General features: G+C 60.4%; 1 protein-coding gene across 1 annotated transcript in view; it reads right to left on the bottom strand.

The window, feature by feature from the left end:
- B4GALNT4 (beta-1,4-N-acetyl-galactosaminyltransferase 4) overlaps positions 1–8,022 on the bottom strand; it is a 12,004-nt gene extending 3,982 nt beyond the window's left edge. The window contains 15 exon segments of the mRNA XM_021692194.2: positions 45–957; positions 1,026–1,126; positions 1,218–1,318; positions 1,397–1,506; positions 1,579–1,639; positions 1,641–1,714; positions 1,856–1,922; positions 3,145–3,223; positions 3,400–3,467; positions 3,651–3,751; positions 3,831–3,921; positions 4,001–4,096; positions 4,192–4,287; positions 4,669–4,769; positions 7,872–8,022. Coding sequence (XP_021547869.2) covers positions 45–957; positions 1,026–1,126; positions 1,218–1,318; positions 1,397–1,506; positions 1,579–1,639; positions 1,641–1,714; positions 1,856–1,922; positions 3,145–3,223; positions 3,400–3,467; positions 3,651–3,751; positions 3,831–3,921; positions 4,001–4,096; positions 4,192–4,287; positions 4,669–4,769; positions 7,872–8,022 — 2,210 coding nt within the window.
- Between the last annotated feature and the right edge of the window lie 4,184 nt (positions 8,023–12,206).

Below are 12,206 nucleotides of genomic sequence, written 5' to 3'. Positions count from 1 at the left end.
ACCCGCTAGGGCCTGCCCTTCCATGTGCGCTCCTCCCCCCATACCCGGCGTGGCGGGCGTTAAGCCGCTCCATGTACTGAGCCACCACGTCCACCGCCTCAGCCTCAGGCAGCTGCAGGTTCCCGGACACGTTGCAGCGCAGGTCGTTCCAGTCGGAGCGCAACAGCTCGAAGTCCATTGCGCCCACACTGAATGTGCGCTGCCAGTCAATGGCGTCCTCGTGCCAGCGGCCGCGGGGGGGCCCCGCCGCCTCCTCGCTGTCCTCCTCGCCCTGGGCCCCATCCTCATCTGCTTCCTCCTCCTCCTCGTCCTCGTCCTGCCCAGGCAGCTGTGGCCTGGACACCTGGGACAAGCTCAGGAAGGAGGTCACAGGCTGTGCTTCTGACAAGTTCAAGTCCGCGGTGGGTGCCGTGAGTCCCAGCATGTGCGGCTGGCCCTCCTGGCTCCCCTGGGTGGCCTGCGCCCGGGCAGAGGGCCTCAGCTCTGTGGCCTGGGAGCCACCGGTCCTGCGGCCTCGAGACCGGGGCGGGTGTGGGGGTGCCCGCAGCTGCACCCGGGGAAGAGGTCTGGGACGGAGGAAGACTCCAGGGAAGGGCGGCCAGGGCGGGCCGCGTGGGCTGAGAGGTGCCAGGTCCCGCGGGGGTGCCCGTAGTCCGGGCCGCACCCGTGTCACATACACCTTTGGGGGTGGCTGCTCAGCTGCGGCTCGGGGGCGCAGGGCGCGGCCCAAGAAGAGGGGCAGGGGGCGCGCAGCCCGGGCAGCCCAGCTCAGCGCCCGGGAGCGCCTGGGGGTTGGCAGGTCCCGGGTGCTGGGAGGCGCTGGCGGGGTAGGCATGGTTCCCGGTGGCGTGTTGGGGGCCACTGGGGAAGGGAATCGGCGGCCGCTCTGCCGGGGGGACGCCTCCGTAGGCTCCAGACTGTCTAGCAGCTCCCCCTCGTCCTCATCGTCCAGGAAGTCTGTGGGAAGCATGGTTAAGCCTGCCACGCCCAGGTGGGCACATGCTGGGGGCCTGGGGGGCACTCACCATCCGGGTTGAGAAAGAGGAAGGCTCGGCGCTGCACCTCTTCCTCTTCGTCTTCCTCCCCCTCCTCTCTGTCCATCTTCATGTACTTATAGAACCCAAACCTGGGGTGGGGTGGGGCATCAGAGAGGATATCTCGCCGCCCCCCCCAGAGGCCCCCCCCCCCCTTCCTTGCTGGGGCCCCCCCCCCCCCACCTTTCCAAGTATAACGGTGACTCCCGGTAGAAGCACTTGTTTTCGGTCTCCATGTGAGTGAGGCGCGTGTGATCATTGGGGTAGACGAAGGACAGGTACACCTGCGGGCGGGGCAGAGGGCTCAGGGGACCTGGGAGGGAGGTCCGGGTCTCAGGAAGGTCTTGGTGAGGGGCACTTACAAACTGCAGTCCCTGGTATCTCGCAATGGGAAAGTCCTTGACAACATAGGTGGGGGCGTAGGCACAGGGCTCCAGCACATTCTCCAGATTTGAAGGCTCCACCCGAGGAGCTGTGGGAGGAGTGGTCACAGAATGGCAGGCTGGGTGTCCCCGCCCCACCCCCCTGCAGGGTCCCCTCTCACTGAGGAAGAAGGTGTCTCGGGGGTCTGGGCGCAGCATGTCAGCTCTGGGCTCCTCCTGCGGCAGGTGCCCCCCCCACATGGCTAGCTGGAGACTGGGGGACGTGGGCCACATGGTCCATCTTCAGGGATGATTCATCTGGGGGCAGAGGGATGTGCTGGGTCCCCAGGAATACCCAGAGACCACTCCTCACCCCTCCCCACCCACATCCAGCGCCCATCCCAGAGACCACCCATCAGGAGCCCACCCCACTCCCCAGAGAGGTACTGGGCTCCGCACCTGTGTACAGGGAGATGTGAGCAGAGCCTATGACCTCAAACTTCAGGCCCGGCAAGAAGGCTCGCCACTGGGGGAGGGAGAGAGCGGTCAGGACCAAAGGGTGGGGGTGAGAATGGGAACAGAGCTTGAAAGGAATGGGTCTCTCTGATGTGGGCATGGGGAACTAGTGGGGGCATCCCCTTCAAGGGTGCAGGAAACTTGGAGGGTGGATGGGAGAGGGGTTCTTGGTGGCAGGTAAGGACCCTCCTATGCTCCCTCCAGGCCCTTCCTGACATCCTAAGCATTCTCTTGCCTGCAGGTTATGGCTTTCCTGTGGCCTGCTTCCCCATTCTACAGCCAATGCTCTCCTGGAGGTCACAGCTGACCTTCCAAGGGCTGGCACACCTCATCTCCCTAGCTCGTCCCCTCCCTGTGTCCCCACTCCTGTGGCTACTCGTTCTCAGTCTCCTCTGCAGGCTCTGTCCCTCCCTCCCTCCTCTCAAGCTGGGGTTTCCAGGAGCTGTTCTAGGCCCTCTTCCCTTCCTACCTCATTCTGGGTCCTCTCGGCACCCCCTTGTCTTCCACAAGATCACCCTAAACCTGAGTCTCCAGCCTGGACTCCCTGCCAGCTGAGCTGGGTTGATGCCTGTCACATACACCAGGCACATGCGACATCCCACAGAACTGGGGCTGAGCACCCCCATCCCAGTCTAGTCATCACCACACACACAGCCAGGCTCAGGCCCTCTGTCTTGTGCAAACCCGCTTCCCCCTGCACCTGCCACTTCTTCCTTTCCCACCTCCCTGGTTCAGGGACCACACATAAAAGATCCCTCCCCCTGGGCTCTCTGCAACAGTAGCCAAAGGGTTTTTCCTGAGATGCAAACCCAACTGCTTCATTCTCAGGACAAAGCCAGAGCTGTCCAGGGTTGGCACTGTAGGCCCCACCTGGCCACTGGACCCCTTGGAGTTCTGGAAGAACGCTCGGTGTTCCTATTCCTCTGCTGTTGTTGAGATTTGGAATTTGTCTGATGCACCCCCATCCCAGATTCTCTCCTCCTTGGATCTCCCTATGAATGTCTCATCTCTCAAGACTCTACTCAAGTGACACTTCCTCCATGAAGCCTCTCTGCGCAGGCAGAGTTGACCTTGGGCCCTGTCCCTGAGGGTCTGCTTTGCCACCTCGACGGGAACTCCTGGGGTGGGGGGCAGGGTCCACACCATTGCCCTGAAGGGAGTTTTGGGAGCAGAGAGGGCAGGGGAGGGGAGGTGGATTCTCTAGAAGCCCACGGATGGCCGGCCACACTCACGCCCACTTCCACGTGGTCTGAGCCTCGGTCGTCCTGCTTGTGTAGTAGCTCAAAGTAGTACCTCCGGGAGGCCATGAGCCTGGGGACATAAGGAATCAGGGGGACATGCCCCTGCCATGCCCCCAGGAGCTCCAAAGAGAGTGCAGAGAAGATGGGGTGCCCAGGGTGGTTTGGCCAGGACAGCCCAAGTGCAGTGGTTTCATGTGTATGCAAATGTGTGTGCACACTCATGCACACATACTCCCAGCCACTCACCGCTTGGGCTTGGACACCTGGGAGCTGAACTTGGTGAATTCTCCAGGAGCTGTCCACTCTGAGCCAGTCTGGGAAGCGATACAGAAGGGGTGGAGGGGGTTCAGCCTCTCCTTGGGGGCACCAGCCTCATCCAGTCCCCGTCCCTTAGAAGCTGGAGGAAACAGGTGGCGGAGGCAGCAGGAGGCCCAGTGAAGACAGATGGGGGTGTGGGTGGAGGGGCTGGGGCAGGAAGGCTGTGGGGTTGAGGGTACCTTGCCCACAAAGGCCACCAGCTGGGCACTCGCCGGGCTCTCGTTTGGGCTCAGCCAGAACTCAGAGTTGTCATCTGAAGCCACAGAGAACTGGACGTCTCCTAGGCCACAGGACAGGGACTCAGGGGGGTGTGGGGCCCCTTTTGATCTCCCCTCCCTGGCACATCCCTACCCTCGCACCATCTCTTGCTGGGTGGATGAAGCCGAAAATCCGTAGTCCATAGTTCTTCCACTTGGGGGACACAGCCAACTTCTTCACGGTGGTGCGAGTCTGGGGGGGCAGTGATGTCAAAACCCACTGCATACCCCTCCCCACCCTGTAGGGCCTGCCCTCCCCCCCCAGCACTCACATGAGGGAATAGTGGGAAGTGCAGGTTCCTCCTCAGATGGCCCACGGCGCCTCCGCACCAGTCCTCGAACACGTGCAGGTTCACCTGCCCCTTGTACTGGGGGGGGCAGGAGGGGGGCCTTACCTTCCGCAAAGCCCCACCTCCAGCACTCCCCTGAAGCCCATCACAGCCGCAAGCCAAGCAGAGCTCACCTCTTCCCACCACGGGGGCACATGATGAGTGAGGTTCAGAGGGGGTGGCTTTCCAGCCCCCACAGGAAAACGCATGTTTGGGTCCCGGCCTTCAGGCTACAGGAGCGAAAAGGCACCGGGGTCAAAGCTGAGAAATGGGAGGGCAGGGAGGGTTCACACAACCACACCCAGCGGGACACAAACTTCACAAGGACTCCCCTGCACACATCCAGCCACAAAATCCCAAATCCATCGTATCCCAACCACACACATCCACATGCCCCTCATCACACCTGCCCAGGCAGACAACGGGCCACCCCACACATGCACCACCTAACCCCCCCAGACACGGAACTCCAGGCCAGGCGGTGCTGGGGCGTGCACACCAACAGGCTGCACCCGAGTCCTCCATCCACACAGCCCACGGGTTCCCGAGGCCACTGGCACGCAAGTGTGTGTGCTGCACACACGTGTCCTTTCCCACAGCCCTGCTCCCACCTGCTCTTCCTCATGGCTCTCGCTGGAGTCCTCTGCCCTCTGTGTGGACAGTGCAGTCCGGACACCCCTGCCCTCTGTCACACCGCTCAGCTTCTCACCGTCTGTGGGTGGCATGTGGGGCATGACTGGGGCCCTGCTGCTGGGGGTCAGTTGGGGTTATGGGGTCTCCCGCGGAACCCTCTCCTTTCAGTCTGCTCCCTCGTACCTGACACCCCACCTACAGCTGTGCAGTTGCTCTCTGCTGGGCCCTTCTCCCACATCCCACCCCTAGGGGGTGGGCAGCCCCTTCTCAAGGCCTCTGCCTGGCTTTTCCGAGCTCCCTGATTGGTGCCAGGGAGCAGAGTTGTGTGCGACATGTACACATTTATCTGGCCATCCTGGTCAGTGGCTCCGCTGTCAAGAAGGCCCCCAGGAAGTGCCCTCAGCACTTTTCCCTTATACTGAGTGTTTTGTGTCTCCTTCCCTTATCAAAACTGTGCTAAGGGTTAGTGCTGGAACTTGTTATTGGGAAAGCTGGTGCTTTTGTCTTAAGGTTAAGCCAGCCCCAGCTCATGGCCACGTGCCACCTCCTGCCCTTGGGGCGGGGGTTCAGGACCAAAGGAGCCCTGGCACCAGCCTGGATGGAAGAGGGATAGACACGCTGGTCTGCCTGCGGGAGGACCTGCGGCGAACATGGCTCTGGAGAGAGACTGTACCCCTGAGGAACCCTTCCTAGGTCTGTCTGTGGACATCTCTAGAGCTTCGCAGCACCCCCCCCTCCCATGGACACATCCCCTAGCCTGGGGCATTGCCATGCCCCTAACTCCCTCAGATTCCCAGACTTCTTCCCCAAGCTGTGGGCCTGAACATCCCACCCTGTCCCCTGGGGCAGGGTGGGGAGTGCCACACCCTGGGACCTGAGGCTCTGGAAGGGAGGCTTTATTGTATCCCACCTCTGCCCCTCCTGGTGCTCCCACCTAGGGATCCCCAATCCAGGAGCCCCACCTCTGCTGCAGGGCAAGCCTGGGTTTTGACATCCATGCCCATCCTTCAGTCCAGACTCCAGGAGCTAGATTCCTGTGTGGGCATAATTGGCCTGAGCCCCTTCTCCAGGATAGGGGAGCTGTCCTTGGTCTCCTGCCTATGGGACTCCTGCTGGCACCTGCCCACCTGCTCTTTCTGGGTTCCTCCCTCACTGCCCTCTGTCCAGCTGGCAGATGAACCCCTAAGAGGTTCCTGGCCAAATCCCCACAGCCTGGCCCTGATACTCCCTGCCCACCGAGCTAAGTCCGTGGGTACTAGGAGCCTCCTGTGGTGGGTTGCAGCCCGGGCTGCCACCACTGTCTTGCAGGGGCTGAGCCCCAGCACAGTGAGGTCCGCAGAGGCCTCTTGCCACACAGCTTTCCTGCAGGGTACCAGGAAAGTAGCCCCCCTGCCCCGCTCCAATGCTGTCTCCCCAGCTGTAAGTGAAGATAGCACTGACCCAACACTCTAAAAGGCCTCAGAGGCATGTCTAGCTGCTCAGCTGTTCACAAGCCTTACCCTGGGTGGAGCCCAGGTGGCTGGACAGAAGGTGGGGCTGCAGCCCAGAGCCAAGACCTGTGGGCTGGAGCTGTTCTGGAAGGTGCCACAGGAGAGTTTGACCTTCCAGGACCCTGAAGAGCTCCTGCTCACCCACGAGTAGTGAGGGCAGTCTGGCCAGTCACCCAGCTTCTCTGCTGGTGTAGCTGAGAGCAGAGAGGGACTCAGAAATGGAGTTCCCACACCTCCACCCCCTCCCAGTTGCTGAGCTAGACTCCCCAGCTACTCAGGAAGTTGAGCTGGGGAGGACTGTGGTTGCTTGGAAAGCCACAGAGGTGACTGGGGAAGGGGGTTCGGTTTTGTCCTGTGTCACTGGGTCACGCACTGGGTCCTGCCTTGTTTGCTGATAGCTGGGGAGGAGGGCTTCTTTTAGGGACTGAGCAGCGCTGGGGGCCTCTCAAGAGTGTGGTGGCTGTGAGGTGTGTAGACTCTGGGGGGTTGGGACAAGCTCCAGACCCCTGGCCTGGGAGATCTGTGGAGCCAGGTGTCCAGGCACACAGAGGGGAGGCAGAGGGCTTTGGCAACTGCGAGACAGGATTGGGACTGAACAGCGAGGTTTGGACCCTTTGGTGGAGTGGCCCTGGGTGTTGTGAGCCAAAGTCATTGTTCCAAGTCTTTAGGAAGCAAGATTCTCTCTCTACACCTCCCGTCCTAAAGAATTCCAGCACCCTGCTTCCTTAAGAAGGGTCAGGGGCAGTCTGGCTGGGATCTTCCCAGCCCTGGGCAGGGGCTTCTGCTCCCGCCTTAGCTAGGATGTGCGGGGGTGGGGGGGGGGGGGGGGTTACTTCTGCCCTGAAGTGTTGCCCTCTCTCCCATCCCCATACCCCTTCCCCAGGTTCCAGGCTTTCTGCTTCTCCTCTTCCCACCAGGTCCTCATAGTTTTGTTCCTCCTGCCAGGAGTGCTCTTCCTCCAGATGTGTTTCAGCAGCCACCACCTTCAAGAGGGCGTCCAGATCCCCTTAGCTAAGGGGGCACAACCCCTCCCTAGCTCTTTCTCACAACACTCAGCAGGACCTGATTTACTTTGTGGGTTCACTGTCCTCACCGGAGTGTGAGCTGGAGGGACCTGGGAAAGTTCACTCCAGGCAGTTCGGGGGTCCCCATCACCCCCCAGCACAAAAGCATCTCAGTCTCTTGTTACAGGTTTACCTAGGGCACCCCTCCAGGAAGCGTTCCAACAGCACCCGTCAGCTCCCTCCAAACCCTTCCCCCACCCCCAGTCGGGAGGCTGGATCTGTCTCTCCCCTTTCCCCAGCAGATGGGTAAACTGAGGCTCTGCCAAGGAGGCAAGGGGTGGAGGTGCAAGGCCTTCTTGAAAATCCCAGCATGCAGGGCCTGGGGGCGATGTCTCAAGAGCCTACCGTAAACCCCGTCACTACTGGCCCCAGGTCAGATCCCGGAGTCCGCCCAGGTTTGGGGACGCTCCCCAGGAGGGTCGCGCACGTCACTGCTGACGTCACTGGGCTCCGGGCCGGGCGGAACCGCGCCCCCTGCCCCAATATCGCCGAGCCGGGTGAGGTGGCCAGGGTCTCCGGGCGCGTCTGGCCCACGCCGAGCCCCGGGCGCGGTAAGAAGGCCCGGACCCCGCGCTGCTAGTGGCCCTCACCGCCCCCCGCCCCCAGGGCGCGCGCCCCCTCCAGTACCTCGCCCGTAGCCCAGCCGCTGGCGCAGCGCGCGGCCCTGGCGCACCAGGCTCAGGTGCACGTACGTGAGCCATGCGGCGCAGGTAAGCAGCACCAGCAAGAGCAGCAGCTTGATCTGTTTGCGGATCTTCTTCACCGGGAACCACGGCATAGCGGCCGGCCCCGCCCCGCCTCGGGCCGTGCTCAGCGGCACCGCTGCGGCCCCCGGTTCCCGAGCGCCCCGCGCCGCATCTCCCGGCCCCGCATGGCCCTTTGTCCGCCCCCCGCGGCCACAGGGTGCGGCCGCGACCCCAGGCTGCCCTCGGCCGCGGGCCCGGGGTGGGCGGCGGAGCGGCTCCCGGCGGTGCCCCCGCCCGGCCCCGCCCGGCCGCTCCGGCTCCACGCTCCTCGGGGCCGCGGCGGGACCGAGCAGCATCCACGCTGCGGTGCTACCCACCGTGAAACGGGCCCGGCAGCCGCGCGGCGCGAGCCAACCGGGGCCCGGCCAGCCCGCAGGGAGCCAATCCGCGGCGCGGGAGGCGGGGCCGACGAGTTAGGGTGTGCCCACCGCTCGTCTCCACGCAACGCGCGCGCATCCACCTGGGCGCGCCGGCCCGCGCAGCTCGCGGGCGCGGGGACCTGAAAGTGCGGAGGACTAGGGACCGGGGTCAAGGGGTTCACGGAGGATGGGGAGGTGTGGGGGCAGGGGAATGAGCGTATGGGGGTGCCAAGGACGCGGGGACAGGGGTCGGGGTGCCCAAGGGACAGTGTGGTGCGAAGGACACGGGATGCAGGAACACGGGGATGGGGAGGTGCAGAGGACGGGGGAGGGGGCGGGGCAGAGGGGTTGGTGGGTGGGTGGGGGAACGGGCATAAAGACAGGGGAGATGCAGAGGACTTGGGGCTGTGGACATGGGACACTGGGGTGGCGATCAGGGTGTGTAGGGATGGAGACAATGGAAGGCACAGGCTATGGGTTGGGGGACAGTGGGGACACAGGGAGCAGAGGACTCCAGGAAATAGGGGACACCAGGGGCTTAGGGAACGTGGAGGGAAAGCTGGAGGTTGGGGTACAGCCTGGCCTTGGAGTTGGAGCAAGCCTATAGAAAATAGTGCAACCAGGAGGAATGGGGCTCAAAGTGGAGGAAAGGAGAAGGAAATTTGGGGGAGAGACACAAGTGGTAGGTGATGATGATGGGTGAGGGGGGCAGGAGTGTATGTGTGTGTGGGGGGTCTTGCCATGGAGGTGAGACTGAGGAGGATCTCAAAAGCAGGCGGCTTCATCCTGGCAGCCAGGGTCTTTCCTGGCTGCCAGGTGGATGGGCAGCAGAGGGGCAACTGAAGGCAGAGTGAAGATGGAGAGCAGTTGCACAAGCAGATGGGCAGGACACACCGGAAGGGGCAGGAGGGGTGCACAACACGGCTTTTCTACTCTGGACTGGAGCGCTGGGGTCTGGGGTGCAGCTCTCGCTGAGCTGGTGGCAGGAGGGGAGTATGGGTGGGTGATGAAATTTGCCGCACTTGGTTCCCATTCTTGCCTGGGCCACTGCAGGCCCCCCCCCTCTGCCCAGCGGCCAGCCTGACCCTTCTCCCTTTCTCTCTTCCTCCACCTGTTCCAGTCCTGTGTTACTGTGCAACACACCACCCCAACAGGAGCGGTGTGAACCAGCTACTGGGGTTCGTGGATTCTGTGGGTCAGGAATTTAGACAGAGCCCAACAGGACAGCTTTTCTCTGCTTTACGACAGGACGGGCCTCAGGTGGGAAGAGTGAATGGCTGGGGGCGACCCTGATGGCCGGGCCAGACTTGGCTGCACCCTCGTGTTGGTGCCCAGCCAGCATGGTTAAGCAGAACACCTGGATGGGGCCGCTTCCAGGAGGTGGCCTCGGGGCTCCAGCAAAGGGGGCAAAGCGCCTGTTGGGTTACCACACATCAGTTCTGCCACATGCAGTCACAGGCCACCCAGGTTTGAGAGGAGGGGACAGGGACCCCCACCGCATCCTGGACACATTGTGCAGGAAGTTGCAGTCTTGCTGTGACCTGCCACGCTATCCTCTGTCCTTTCATTTTAACCGCGGGGCTCAGAATCAAGCAGGCCACATCCCACCGTTAGGGTCTTCAAACCTCCTCACCCACCACCTCCCGTCCCTGCCCTTCCCCCCTCCAATCCACCTTCCACATTTACGTAATCTGCACACTTATTAAAACATACCAAATTGTGTTTTAAACATATTAACAGTGGTGTGCTTATGTTTCTTTTATTTTCTCTAAACCACATGTCGGTATGCCTGCTAGCGAGTCAGGTCAGTTATCTTCGGAATACGGCAGAGCACTGCTAAGGGTCCGTGCTGCGACTCACTGTGGGGCTGGCCAAAGGTTCCAGACACCCAAGACTATTGGATCCACTGAGTCATGTGGCCCAGATGGCCGAGAGCTTACGTGGCAGCCTGGGCCTCCCGCAGCTCCTTTTGCTCTGGGTTACTCAGGTAAGGGATTGGAGTAGTGACCCAGATGAGGTACAGCTGTCTCCCAAAGGGCAAGACATGCCAGTCACTGTCTGTTTCTTTGTAGAAGGGACTGGACACAGCCACGTGCTTGGCACTTAGGAAGGGGTGTCTACTGGGGCCCTAGACATTTCAGATGTGGAAAGCCTTGGACTTTTTGTGGAATTTATTTTTCACTGGGCCTACCGAGGATAATTGCCACTTTCTGCTCATCAATTCAGTCAACGTGATGTCACCAATGTAATGGTGTGAGGTCCAGTGGAGAGGAACAGTGACCCAGTCCCCATGGACTTGCTTCGGTAATAAAACCAAGTCAGCAACAGCAGCTGCAGTTGGAGTCACCACCTGGTCATGCTCAGTCTGTTGTCATTGTCTGAGACCCCCGCCTTCAGCATCAGCTGGATTGGAAGGGCAAACAGGGGTGTGATGGGGATTACCACCCCTGCACCTTTCAGGTCCTTGTTGGCGGTACTGGTCTCTGCACTCCCTCCAGAGATGCCTTACTGCTCTTGCTTTACTATTTTCCCAGGTAGGAGCGGTTCTGGGGTTCCACCTGGCCTTTCCCACCGTAACAGCCCCCATTCCAGGGACCAGGAAACCAAGATGGGATTCTGCTAACTGCCAATCATGCATTCTGCAACAGGGTACTAACCACTGGTAGGTTCAGGGACCCTCTGGGCCCAGAGTAAGATGGGCATGACCAAAACACCATTGATCACCTACCCTCCATAAGCCCCTACCCTGACTGGTGGTCACAGTGGTATTTTGGGTCTCCAGGAATCAATGTCAGTTCAGAGCCAATGTCCCTGAAAAGCCTGGGATTTCTTCTTTCCTATTACAGCCATGTGGTAAGTGGCCCTTTAGGGGCCTCAAGGGCACTGGCCTTGCCCTCATCCAAGGGGCCTTTGGGTATGGACTGGCTTAAACCTGGAAATTGGTTAGGGGTCCATGACTTTCTATCACAGTGATTCAAGTAAAACTTTTTGTCGTGGACTGAGTGTTTGCATCCTCCCAGATTCCTGTGTTGAAGCCCTAATCCCCAGTGTGATGGCATTTGGAGATGGGGTTTGGGAGAGGTAGTTAGGATTAGATGAGGTCCTGAGGGTGGGGCCCTGGTCTCATGGGATTAGTGTGCTTAGAAGAAGAGACACCAGGGAGCTTGCTGTTTGTCATGCACACACACCAAGGAGAGGTCACGTGTGCACACTGACATGGTGGCCACTTGCAACCCAGTGGAGAGCTCACACCAGAGCCCCACCACACTGGCATCCTGGTCTGAGACTTCCAGTGTCCAGAACTGCAAGCAAATTTCTGTTGTTTAAGCCCCCCCCCCAAGTCCATGGTATTCCACTTACTTGTATTCACCATGCCTCGAGCTATTCTGCTTATACAAATCAAGTGGGACTCTGGCAGGCTCCTCATGATTTTAGTCCCAGGGGTACCATGATTTCTGAGGGTCAAAATATCCTGGTTAAGGGGCACCTGGGTGGCTCAGTCGTTAAGTGTCTGCCTTCGGCTCGGGTCATGATGCAGGGTCCTGGGATCGAGCCCCGCATTGGGCTCCCTGCTCTGCGGGAAGCCTGCTTCTCCCTCTCCCACTCCCCCTGCTTGTGTTCCCTCTCTCGCTGTGTCTCTCTCTGTCGAATAAATAAATAAAATCTTAAAAAAAAACAGTTTTAGATTTATAGAAATACTGAGCATGGAGCACAGAGTTCCAATAGGGCTGCCAATCCCAGTTTCCCTATTATTAACATTGTGCCTTAGTATGGTACATTTGTCACAATTAATGAGCCAGTATTGATTCATCATTGTTAACTGAAGTCCACACTTTATTCAGATTTCCTGAGTTTCC

Source organism: Neomonachus schauinslandi, chromosome 11 (assembly GCF_002201575.2).
Source record: "Neomonachus schauinslandi chromosome 11, ASM220157v2, whole genome shotgun sequence".
NCBI lineage: Eukaryota > Metazoa > Chordata > Mammalia > Carnivora > Phocidae > Neomonachus > Neomonachus schauinslandi.
The sequence above is the reverse complement of the archived record's forward strand: the minus strand, read 5'-3'. Positions and strand labels throughout refer to the sequence as shown.